Source organism: Pieris brassicae, chromosome 1 (genome assembly GCF_905147105.1).
Source record: "Pieris brassicae chromosome 1, ilPieBrab1.1, whole genome shotgun sequence".
In the NCBI taxonomy this organism is placed as follows: Eukaryota; Metazoa; Arthropoda; class Insecta; order Lepidoptera; family Pieridae; genus Pieris; species Pieris brassicae.
In genome coordinates this window covers 6,223,455-6,236,782 of record NC_059665.1, presented here as the reverse complement: position 1 = coordinate 6,236,782, position 13,328 = coordinate 6,223,455, and the positions used below count along the sequence as shown (strand labels likewise).

Below are 13,328 nucleotides of genomic sequence, written 5' to 3'. Positions count from 1 at the left end.
ACAATAAAAGTATTGGCAACTTTCTACATTAAGCCGTTTTTCATTTTCTAAACATTTTTAGTGTTACCTAGGTATACTATTATTACATCATCATAATTTTTCCTACCACAAATAACAGTGTGTCCAAATTCGCGACAACCAATATCTAGACACGACAGTAACGTATCACGCCATATAAATTAATTCCACTTTTAATTTATTCACCTCTAAATAACTTGGTACTCATCTAGATCTCAATTCCTTTGTCCATGAAGACGAGAAATATGAACATATATTCGTGATATTAAATGGGTTTTATTTCTTATTAAATGTTTTAAAGAATCTTATATATTAATTAACAAGGACAAGTTGTAAATCTGCAATCTGTAAATGTTTTCATTATTAAAAAAACCTTTTTAGATCCGAAATTACTAGTTCAAAATAAACTAGTGGAAGAATATAAAAAACGTCAAAAGCAGCCATCTGATTGGAGTGGACTCAACACAGCACATGCACAGTTTGCAACACACCTTATTCAAGGAATGCCAGTACAAGCACACGGCTAGGAAAGTTGTTGATGTATTTTTAATTCATTACTGAAATGCCTCGCTTGGCTCCTGATAATTGTCTTGTCAGTTTTACAAAAGGATTAGATTTTCACTAAATACGATATCCATAACTTCAAAATTTATTGCGTTAACTATGTAACTCGAGTGTAGCGTTGCCAGACGTCCAGTAAAAGCCGGACATAGTTTTAGACTTTTTATTTATTTACACTTTTATGCATAGTTAAATAATAATAATAACAACAAACATAAAAAAAACTCTGCCAGACAACCATAATTAAAGTAAACAGTCAAGAAAAGAATTGTAAAGAAGTGCAGGAGTGCGAAACCTAAAATTATATTATTATTTATTCAATGAAAAAAAATATCACTCAAATTTTAATGTTAATAAAGACTTATAAACTTACTAATACAGATATAAAAAAACAAATTTTAAGATGAAAACATGAAAAGTAGTGACGATACTGACCGGATGTGCGTATATAGAAGAATGTAGAAGGACGATAGGTATGAAGAATCAGAAGGGAATTTTTAATCTTTATAGCCAACACAGTGTAAAATTTGCTTACAAAGTTTGTGTAATGGGTTTCTATTATACAGAAGTTTTGTAAACGCACGAGCTTATCCAGCAGCTCATCTGATGTTCACCCATGGACACTGAGGGCTCGTTAGTGCGTTGCCTACTCCATGTCGAATTGGTTCGAAAATACTAAAGTGGGCAGCGGTGCGATTCCACATAGTGGTGGTGCACGGCAAAACTGCCTTTTTATCATTCGATGATGAAGCTCAGCTGCATGTATTAATCCGAACAACACATATGAACACGCTACATGATAAACACGCGGCTCGGAAAGTGACTCTATATATTGATATATATGATAAAAAGCGATCTTCATTGAATACGGTCCCGTATCCCCAGATCTATCATCCGGATAGTAATGAATGCGAACTTACAACATTCCATTGATATCCAGAAGAAATGGGGTTGGGGATAGGACACAACTTTATTGTTCACGGGTTTGAAGTCGGAACATGCTCCGTCAATGACGACCTTGATGGTCAGGAAGCTAGAGATAAAGTTGCATAATTTCTCGGAAGCCCCGGAAACTTCTACGCTAGATACGCTTTATGCTACACCTGAAAGAAGATAGCATTCGCTATATCTAAACTAACCGCTATCGCCTTCTCCTTGCACTCAATTGCCTCCGTCTATTGTAGATTTTGAAAAATGGCAGGTTGTGGCTTTGTATGTTCGTTGGATCAGAGCGATTGCTTTTTTTAGCATTTAAAAACCATTTCAGATTATACATTGGCTTCTATCGAACCTATATAATTATATATTTTTTAATTCTGTTATGTGATGGCGCCGCAGGAGTATTATGTACCGTGCCACTAAACACGTATACTTCATTTTTTATCTATTATTAATACATATAATATCATTTCTAAAATTACACATTTTTGACGCAATTAAACTCTAAGTATCGAATACATTTACTGGATGTACTATGTACAAACGTCATCGTGGATTCGACTAATCTTTAATTAATACTTCTATTTATGGTATCGTTGAAAAAATAATTATTTTTCTCTTCAATGCTTTTAAAGCGATGTTTTATTAACATTACTTTCAATAACACTTTATTTTTATTCTTTCAAACAGCCTATTTATGCTTGACAGACGATAATCCGATTTTAAATATTTCTTGATGATAACCAAGAAAGTAATTACTTCATTTTCATCGCTAATCAGTATTTTTATTTACTTGTCTGAATACTTACGAAACTTATTTTATGTATTTTTTTGAGTTTAGTATATTTTTCGCAGTGGTTTTTTTTGGTTATATGATTTTGTTTTCAGGACTATCGGCGTACAAACTGCTTAGATGTCAAGACCCTTCCAGTACCTTAATATTAAAGAGAATTCTTTATTTCTCTATATTTTGAAGGCTTTGGTTTTGAAAATAAAAATACAAAGTCGACAATCATTATTCTACGATTTATTTAACTAATAAATATTTACACTTCTTTACATACATTTATTCCGTCTTGTCTCACATTCCCATCTACGTTTAATACGATAAATTGAAACTGTATGCTTACAATTATGTAACAAATGAAACTGCCAAACGATGCTAAAGGAATGTTCATTTGCTATTTCTTTGTGAAGTATTCCTTCGTTAAAATGATTGCAGAAAGGCGAAAATTCTAATATAAAAATTCGCTTGATTATAGATTTAATATATAAATTAATATTTGAATTATTTTCAAGCAATATTTTGGTTGATTGCCTTTATTCATTCTACTATATAATAGAAATACAATGTGATACAATTATGATCTGTAAGTTTATAGAAAAGCTTTAATATACATTTACGTCACCCATTGTTTTACTAAAGTTCTTTAAATATATATATAAGTAGTAAAATACTAGCTATAGTAATATAATAACGTGATATCATAACTAGCGACTTTGTATCCGTAAGTATGGTAGAATGAATAAATGTCTACTATGTTGGGATTTAATATGGAGATTGTTTCTGTTTAAGTACGGCCTGAACGCACTTGGCCATAGTGGGTGAGGCACGACTAATTGCGTCTGTCATGAAGAAATCTTCTAATTGCTTTAACTGCACGTCCAGTTTTCCAGACACAGGTTTCTGTAAACTCTGTAAGAAAATCGTGTATCAAAATAATGCATAGAACTAACATAACTGGTAAGTGTTCTTATTAATATATTTATCTTAAGATATAATGTTCTATCATCTGTACAAGATTTATTCAATGAAGACACGCACGCAAAGTCGCTTTATTAAATGTTAAATTATTAATAGTATAAGGTATAAAGAGGCTCTTAACGTATAAAAATGATATGAATAATCAGTGATCCTAGGAAAATCTATATACATATACGGGAGCGTTCAAGTATTACGTAACGACGTCACGTTACGTAATTTGGGGGGGGGGGGGGGTTTGGTTTCCTATTGTAAAACGTTACGATGCGGGGCGGGGATTGAATTACGCGTTATTGTTAATATTATTTTTCACTTTTCAGTACTTTACAGTACTGAACTTTAACTTTAGGTATAAAGAGTCACTGGGGGTGGTCACGAAACGTTTTACTATTGGATACAGAAAACGTTACGGTGCGTTTCATGGGCGGGGGGTCAATAATCTCCAAAAATTGCGTGACGTAATACTTGAACGCTCCCTACTACAATTTGATATACGATGTTTTCTATTGAAGGAAACTTCTATAACAAGTATGATTTTCTTTTTGTTTATTTTTTATAGAACAGCGGCTCGCGAGTGCGTTGCCGGCTTTTTAAGAATTGGTACGCTCTTTTCTTGAAGACCCTAAGTCGAATTGGTTAGAAAATAGTGGGCAGCTGGTTCCACATAGCGGTGGTGCGCGGCAAAAAATTTCTTGACGCTCAATGCTTGCTTTTCTTTTAATAAAATAAAGTGTAGAATGTCGTGTAATAAACTGATGAAAAAAACGAACCTGTGCCAACACTCTAGCCTGGGCAAAGTAATTGTTATTCTGGACATCTCCATACGCGACCAGTGACGGACTTATCTCAGCCATTCTATGACGCACCTCGTCCAAGGTATCGTAAGGCAGACGCGCTCCCAATACTTCCGAAAGCGCCCTAAAATAAAAGACTATCTTAAAGGAAAGTCGAAAACAGCGTGAAAATCGTATCAAATCGTTCGTTTTGAAAGTAAAACGCATACTGGATAAAACAATTAATAACTATTTAATCGAGTAGTTTTTTTTTTCTAGTTTGAGTTATGTATTATGAAAGCTGTTTTTTATATTTAGTTTAAAAAATCCAGACAAACGATTAGTTTGGTAAATGTTAAATATTGAAAAATCTATGATATGTAGGCATAGAACTAACAATTATAATTTTCTGAAAGTCTCAAACTAATTTTGCGTGGAACGTGGTACCGTAAAATCTTCCAGTCCTCCCGAGCCTTGCCCGGCGGAGTAACAGCGGGCAGGGTCTGCTGCGCCCGTCCTTCGGCGTTCACGTACGTTCCCCGCTTCTCAGTGTACGCTGCACCCGGGAGTACCACGTCCGCAATGGACGCACCCACGTCACCGTGATGACCTAAAGAAAAAAATAACACTGACACAACAATACTTTAAGACCCATAGTCAGTCATATCGACTCACCCACATACAAATTAGCCAAACACTTGGTATCAATTATCCCCTCTCAGGGGGCACACTAGTGCTTATGTTAAGGACACTTACCACTTTGTGGAAACATTGAGAGATCTCAAATTACTCCACAATGAAACCATGGTGAGTTTTGACATTGAGTCACAATTTACAAACACTAAATGACTTCCTAGACATAATTGCAAAAAGACTTAGGGAACAGAACATGTCACCAAATTATGAAGATATTGTTGAAACACTGTCTCACATCAGGATACTCAATGTGGAACGATGAGTTCTATGTGCCGATACTGTTTCTATTGAATAGTTTTGACGACAATAAACGCAAATACACTATTTATTAGTTTAATATTTGGTTTATTACCTTACTTTAACCGGACGTTCAGGCGATGTACGATATTTCAGTATGACCGATAACCTCTCATTAAGTATGAGCTGAACTAATTAAGATAATCTTATCGCTTACATTGATATTTTATTTATCATTTCATGCATTAACAAATGATATGTAACGCTTTGCTTGAAGATATGTCTCTTTATACCTCAAAAAACCCCACCTTGATAAATAACAACACAGTCTTTAGGCAAAGACTCCCGAGTGACTACTCCTGCATCTGCTCCCAGTAGGTAGACAACCTTTGGTCCATCTTGCAGAATCGCCCCAACACCTGGTTTGTAACCAACGTCCAAAGCTGCTACTTGTGATGCGGTTCTTTGAAGGACGTTTAGGACCTGAAAATTTTCAGAAAAATGATATACTATAAAGTAAATTAAAAGCCGCTAGCAGAATATATTAAATGTTGTCGTTTTATCCTGGTTTATATTTATTGTAAAGATAGGCTAAATTATTTACCAGTTGGACCAAGGGCAGGCAAAGATCACATCTCTGTACAACGCTTGGACTATGGCTGTTGAGAGATCAAATGGGACCCGATTGTAAATTTATGATAGTTGATATATTAATAAAAAAAATATTTGATATAAACTTACTTTAATAGACTCATTTAGGACATACCCAAAACACCAACACATCAACATACTAAATATTCATGTACCACACAACTGAGATCATACAAAAAATCTTTATTGCTTAAGTACAGATACCGGCAAACTTCTTGAGCATTGAACATGGGACTGGGGGGAAATTTTGCGAGATACACAGCGAGGGACACAAACGTCAACTGATTTACCAATCACACGATTTTTTAACATAAATATGACTTTCCCATAGTGTTGTCACTTTTCGAAATATTGATATAAGAAATTGCTTATTTAGATGCAATTACCTTCCATTCCTTATCTTCAAGCTTATCTTGCAACCGCAAAGCAAGTTCCTGTGTGAAGGCCAGAAGCGCTGATCCTTCAGAAGTCTTCAGCTGATCGGCTCCAAGAATTACCACGGGTCTTTTAGCGGATTGCAGCCGTTTAAGTACCTCATGATTTGAAGAACCAGTCGCCAATTCTTTAACAATAGATGCTGAGTCGCCGACATGCTGAAAACATAGATATAATATAGGATTCAAAGAAGTATTTGTTGTATTGTTGTGTTATTTATATTAATATATATTTTTAGATTATTTATATCACACAAACAAAGACTAATGTACTACATCTGTAAAGTTTTTCATCTCGCTGAAATCCACAAAACATTTGAAGAATTTATGGAAAGAAAAGGATAAAGCTTAATTCTATTATAGACAAACAAATGCACGCAAACTGTTACTGATACGACAATTGTTTATTTGTATCTGTGTCGGCTTATTTTATAAATTTATATTTCGGTATATAAGGGATGCAGGGGCGGCCTTATCGCTAAAAAGCGATTTCTTCCAGGCTTATAATTAATCTATTACCAGTTACACAACACAAAAAAAACAAGAAAGAATACGAAGAAATAGCAACAATGTCAAGCACGCCAAACGTCATTTAAAGGGGCCAACTGTGTTGGCACTAGTAATAGCAGGCAGGCTATTAAATAGGCGTTCCTATCGTCAGCTTACTCTTGACGTAATTTGTATGAATTATACGCAAATTATTTTTAGTATAATTATGTTAGTATGGATATGGTTGTGGAGGACTCTACACGAGAACACAGACATGATATTTAAACTAACTTTTTACGTCAAGCTGACCAGTATACACCTTTTTACGAACATACAACTTATACATACATTTAAAACACCTTACCGTGTATTCATAAGTGAGGTCAACTTTGGGGCCAATGTATGCGACATCGGTCTCCTTGTGTATAAACGCCTTACGTATACGTGCGTTCAGGAGCGGTGCTTCGAACCGTACGTTTGTTCCAATAAGTAGCACAAAGTCTGCGTCTTCCACGTCTGTAAGTGAATTTTTGTTAGTATTGAATACAGTTTTTATATTATAAGCCCTATTACATCTGGAAATGAAACCAAATCAAATTGTTTGCAAATATCGCAACTATTTTAGTTTTAGACGAAAAATCTCGATAATTTAACTAACATTAATGTGACTTAATTAAAGGTAATGATAACTCACTGGCTATCTTAGTGTTTAGAAGGTAGGACGAGCGCAAGTCGGTACCAGACCCTCCCATGGGGAAGTATTGTTCCGTACAAACATTCTCTCCGCCCAATCTGTTCACCAAGTCTTTCAGGGCCACTAGTGATTCTGCATCTGCCAATTCACCAGCTATCGCTACCAACTAGAAAAAAATACTTTTAAATAAATAAAAAAGTTGTTTACTATTTTTTATATTTAACCATAAATTCACTTAATTTTTAATATTTAACCACAACCAAACAAAATATAGAAATTTTAACAAATTATATGATATGATATCCAATAACAATTGGTACAAACCAAATGGATTTGTTGAACTAAACAAATTCTAATAGCTAATAATAATTATGAAATTCTTGACAGAAAATACCTTATTAGGTGGGCAGTCTCTAATAGCATGGGCAGCTGCTACAATAGCATCTTCCCATTCAACAGGGGTCAAATTACCACGGCTGTCAGCTACCATTGGGGTTACCAGCCTTTGCCTCTTTAAGCCATCACAGGCAAATCTTGACTTGTCAGACAGCCACTCCTCATTAATTTCCTTTGTAACAAAATATAATATTACAAAACTATCAACTCTACAAAAATGTTTTCTCATATAAATTTTATTAAACTGCAATTTACTACAAGGTCTAAATTAAGCTTTGTTTAGTTGGTCTGCAATAATAATTTTTTTAAATTATTGTGGAACAGATGTGTTGCTTTTAAAAAGTTTTTAACCATATTGTCGGTATGATTTTACTTCTGTAAAAATTTATTTTTATAAACTCACCTCATTGGTCCTTGGTAAAATACGTAATACTTCGTTTGTTCGTGTCGCAACTACGATGTTACTACCCAGTGGGTCTAGAACATCCACTGAATCAATCTAAAATACATAATCAAATCATTGGTGAATTGTGACTACTACATTATGTTTAGTAGTAGTAGTTAAGTAAAGTTTAAATTTCAATAAATATGAACATATATACATGTTTCTACTATGTAATTCATTCAACATAAGCTATGTTGTTAGGTTTATAGGAAAATATTTATGAATTGAATGAAAAAGTTCTAAAACTTAAAATAGATGTCCATAAAAAAGTTTTCTTAAGGTTTTTCATCATAATACTCACTCTTCTAGTTTCCCAAGGTCTAGCTGCAAAACTGTATGGTTTTGATGTCAAAGCACCAACCGGACATAGGTCTATAATATTGCCTGAAAGCTCTGACAAGAACATTTTCTCTACATATGTGCCAACCTGGTAAAAAAGTCAGTGTTTAACATTAAGAATCACCTTAAAACACAAATCCTTAGTTTACTATAAAAGTCAACTATGTAATAAGGAAAGTAGGGGCCTAAAAGTACATTAAACAATGTGTAATTAAGAAACACACATATCTATACGCTTAAAGTTACCTGCATGTCTGTACCACGCCCTGTTGTCCCAAAGTCATCCACACCAGCCACTTCTGAGGCAAAACGGATACACCGTGTGCAGTGTATGCAACGTGTCATGATTGTTTTAATTAAGGGACCAACATCTTTATCTTCAACAGCCCTGATTCATATGGATTTTTATAATAAAAGTTTAAATTTGAAATTATATGATTTAAACATGTAATTTCAAATTTAGTAACAGTTGTTTCAGATTAAATACTCAATTTGATAGGCTTGAGCAAAATATTTTAGTTTTAAAATTAATAAATTTTCTAAATACCAAAAGGACTATAAAAAATTTAGTAACAGTTAGTACAATTTTAAAACCATGTTAGTTGAAACATACAGAACTAGGAGGCAGAAAATAGAAAATTATATAAAAAGAAAGACTAATGGATCGGCCTAGAGTATCTTAACTACCAAGTTCAATAAATAATAATTTATGTAAAAAACTTAGTTTTCTCTTTCATTCTACGTTCATACTCTGTTAGTTTTGACAACAATTTACAAGTGTATTAAAATAAAAAAAATTAGGTACCTCTTCCCTGAAAAATGTATGTCAGTGAAACGACTCTTATCAGACCCAAAAGCCATAGACTGATCCTGAAGATCACATTCGCCTCCTTGATCACAAATAGGACAATCTAATGGGTGATTAACTAGAAGAAATTCCATCACACCCTCCCTAGCTTTCTTGGTCAGATCAGATGTAGTCTTAACCCTCATTCCCTTCATGACAGGCATTGCACAAGCTGCTACAGGCTTGGGAGATTTTTCCACTTCAACCAAACACATACGACAGTTACCAGCAACTGCCAATCTCTCATGATAGCAAAAACGAGGAATTTCTACACCAACCATTGCAGCAGCCTAAAGAAAAGTTAGTTAAATTAATTGAAATTAGACCATAAATTTCTTTAGTGTAATAATATTAATATGATTTTAAATAAACAAAAAAAATATTATTATAAATTTACAACTGAAAATTTTACTTACTTGTAACACTGTGGTACCTGGTGGAACATAAACAGGTTTATCATCAATGAATACTTCAACCTTTTCAGGTTGAGCCAGTGCCTCTGCATATCTTCGAACTCCCAGGGGTGCAATGCGGCTTGAGGAGCTCAATGCAAGCGCCCTAGTCAGCGGTTGGCGCAGCATTTTCTGCTGTAGAAATATACTTTACTAAAGTAATGACACTTCACAACCACATTTAGTATAATAATTTGACAAAATATAAAACATATATCAACTAATTATTGTATAATTTAAGTGCTTAAAGACGATGAAAACTAAAATATTGCGCATTAATCTAGTTAGCCAAAAGTATTGAATCTTTCAGCTGTGTTATGGTTACATAAGTACGAGCTTCTAACCTAAACAATTTATTTATTTGCAAAACCACAAATATACTTTTGTCCTAGAATAATACAATATATTAAAAAAAATAATTTAACATTTCCTATTTAATAAATGTAAACCTACTATAAAATTTGCCAAATTTTATGAACAAAATGACAGACCACTGTTGTATTTTGTATTATGAACAGCTGTCACAACCTCTCACTTTGCATTGTCATTTATCAACAAGATCTATGACAAGACTTCCAAATTCCAATCTATATTAAAATTAAGCACAACACAGATGATTATTAATTATCTAAATATAATAATTGACTTATTAATTAAGATAAAAGACAAATAATGTGTTATTTAACACACCTGACTAAATAAATCTTCAAATATCTTGAGTAAAAACATTTGTCAGTATGTAATAAGTATAAGATGGCAACTCTAGTTCTAGTCTGTGTTCTTTCAACTTTTTCTTCACTCAAGTTGGGTCGTGTGGTGTGGTGTGGTGCATTGAATTTTAGAAACATACTAACTTAAAAATGGCTTTCGGAGACGTTAAATCCGCACAAGGATTAACTGAACTAAACAAATATTTGGCTGAAAGGAGTTACATATCTGGGTAAGTGTGGATGGAATGAGATTCTAACCTTTTAAGGTTACTTCTCCACGTCAACGCCAAATCATATCATATAGACTTAAAAAGACGATTTAATAAAACGAACATTTAGATATCGTTGTAACAAGAGATACTTACCATAGTTAAACTGCTTTACAGATATGTTCCATCTCAAGCTGATGTTCAAGTGTTCAATGAAGCAGGCAAAGCGCCGGCCGCCAGCCTGCCACACGCTCTCCGATGGTACAACCACATTGCCTCATACACTCCAGCGGAGCGAAAGGCGTGGGCCGAAGGAGTAAGCCCATTAAAAGCTGGTGGTAAGCCCACAACTGCTCCAGCTGCTAAAGACGATGATGATGATGATGTTGACTTATTTGGGTCTGGAGATGAAGAAGAGGTAAATTCTCCAGTTTTATAAACAATAATGCTAGAGAAAAAAACAGTACTTATTATTTTAAATAAACATTAAAATTATTGACTATTCTATACATACAAAAGAATTTTAATTTTATGTATTTATTACTTACAACATCCAATAATTAATATTTCACATAGATTATTTGAATAATACTATGGAATTATAGGTGAAACTTGTTCCTAAATAGAAATTCCATTCCTGTCCTGAAATGTAAATATCATTTTGTTGTAGGATGCTGAGGCTGCCAAAATCCGAGAAGAGCGTTTGAAGGCCTATGCTGACAAGAAATCAAAAAAACCTGTTCTTATTGCCAAATCCTCTGTCATTCTGGATGTAAAGCCTTGGGATGATGAAACAGACATGAAAGAAATGGAAAAACTTGTACGAACAATTGAAATGGATGGTCTTCTCTGGGGTGCTTCTAAACTAGTCCCAGTTGGTTATGGTATCAACAAGCTACAGATTATGAGTGTTATAGAGGATGACAAAGTATCAGTTGATTTATTAACTGAAAAGATTCAAGACTTTGAAGACTTTGTCCAATCTGTTGATATTGCTGCCTTCAACAAAATCTAAATGTCTTTAACATAACTTGGCACCTTTTTAATAAAAGCTACCTGTACAAATGTGTATTTTTTTTTATTATGTCATGAATTTGAAGAAAACTATTTTTCTGACCTATGTAAAAACAAAAACATTTAAAGTCAATAGTTTGCAATGGAGAAGTCGAACTTAGTTATAATGGCTTGGGATGTAGCACTTGGGTAAAATTAAACAAATCCTTTTTTCCATTGAAATTTTACAAAGGCAAAGTAATGGACCAGCAACGTTAAGATAAAAAAAATCGCGCAACTGATAAACAGAAACGCATGATATCATTTAATCTAAGGAAAATCTCATTATTCAATAATAATAAAATTTCAGTTAAGACAGAAATATGGTCAATATATTTCAAGAAACCTTAATATGTGGTAAGGCCTCTGCAGAATCGAATTCCAATATCAGCTAGCATAATTTTTTATGCGTTTTGCAAGTTTTATATATAGTTTGGAAGTTTTATTGTAAAGGCAGGGCCCCCTAAATGCGCTACTCAAAAACTGTCACTCGTTTTGGCGTCGAGAATAAAAAAATGTCTGTTCGTATTGTGTCCAGATTTATTAGAGTAAATGATATCTTAAACAGATCGCTAAGTAGTATTCGCTTTCTTACTGAATAGGTTTTTTGTTTTTAGGTGGAGATTGACTTTCGGGTATCTAAACGGTCTGCGATATGAAACTAAGAATTGCTCTTTATGCACGTTTCAAATTGATCAGTCAGAAGATTCAGTCGTTCCTCCCCATCCAGGTAGATAGTACGTTGGAATGTATTTACAAAATGTTAGACTTCTTCGAGGCAGTAATACAGTGTATATCGTTTTAAAGAAGAGAACATTAGGTTTGGTAACTGTTCTATATGTGCACACTAATTTATACTTAATATTTTTTTGTTGTTTTTGTAATCTGTAATCGTTCCAAAAAAAAGAAGAGCCACCCGAACCTTGGACCTTGGTTGGACGGAACCCTTGATTGTTCCGCCCTTAACCAATTAAATCAAATTTTTAACCCAAATTTTTGCTTTTTAACCCTAGAAGACTGTGCAACCAATAACCATTGAGAGAGAAGCTTTGCCTCTCCTCCTCCTCTCCTCTCACAGGGAGTTGTCGATTACAGTTGAAATTTTGACATTTTCATCTGTGAATAGTTGAAAATTCTGAAATAAATTAAAATGCTAAACATAATCCTTGTCTACGCCGCGTTCTCTTCCCATTCCTATTTCTTTAAATAATTTAAAAAGTGTGGTCCCTGTGGCAGTGTACCTTTTACACTCAGTAATCAAGATGGCAACATTTTGATTGAAAAGCTATATTGTAAAGCTACACCAACACACACTTTAAACTAAACTCTTAACAGGACTTATTCTGACGTAAGTAAATATTTAAATTTTATTGTCATACCCAGCAGCAGTTCAGATATATAGAAGCAGAATCTCAAACATATTTTTTTATCTGCATTTGAGGCATAGCACAAGATATAACAATTGGAACAATGGATGTACATTATTCAAACAAATTTATTAAAGCCCCTCAAATAAAAGAAGTAAACTGGCTGAACTGAAGCTTAAAATGAGATTAATGCTAAAGATTTGACTTTTTTATGTTATTTCAAAGAAGTGTGGCGTTGACTTGAAGAACAAAAAAC

The 13,328-nt window shown here is 33.7% G+C and overlaps 2 protein-coding genes across 7 annotated transcripts; one reads left to right on the top strand and one right to left on the bottom strand.

The window, feature by feature from the left end:
• Positions 1-2,523: 2,523 nt before the first annotated feature.
• On the bottom strand, positions 2,524-10,889 carry LOC123707277 (NADH-ubiquinone oxidoreductase 75 kDa subunit, mitochondrial). Of its 6 annotated transcripts, none has more exons than XM_045657187.1 (14): positions 10,809-10,889; positions 9,698-9,868; positions 9,240-9,571; positions 8,681-8,822; positions 8,397-8,522; positions 8,054-8,149; positions 7,649-7,822; positions 7,255-7,420; positions 6,925-7,076; positions 6,024-6,230; positions 5,295-5,469; positions 4,501-4,663; positions 4,051-4,198; positions 2,524-3,214 (listed from the first exon to the last, which is right to left on the bottom strand). In XM_045657187.1, the coding sequence occupies exons 1-14, from the start codon at positions 10,809-10,811 to the stop codon at positions 3,068-3,070; spliced, it is 2,202 nt and encodes a 733-aa protein (XP_045513143.1). In that variant the 5' UTR covers positions 10,812-10,889; the 3' UTR covers positions 2,524-3,067. The 6 variants fall into 6 exon arrangements, with proteins under 6 accessions (XP_045513143.1, XP_045513151.1, XP_045513186.1 ...); XM_045657195.1 differs by lacking the exon at positions 10,809-10,889 and adding an exon at positions 10,187-10,268; XM_045657230.1 differs by lacking the exon at positions 10,809-10,889 and adding an exon at positions 10,225-10,242.
• LOC123707310 (elongation factor 1-beta') lies at positions 10,513-11,721 on the top strand. The gene is made up of 3 exons (XM_045657239.1): positions 10,513-10,673; positions 10,830-11,070; positions 11,323-11,721. Exons 1-3 carry the CDS (start codon positions 10,594-10,596, stop codon positions 11,665-11,667), a joined length of 666 nt encoding a protein of 221 aa, XP_045513195.1. The 5' UTR covers positions 10,513-10,593; the 3' UTR covers positions 11,668-11,721.
• The last annotated feature ends 1,607 nt before the right edge of the window (positions 11,722-13,328 follow it).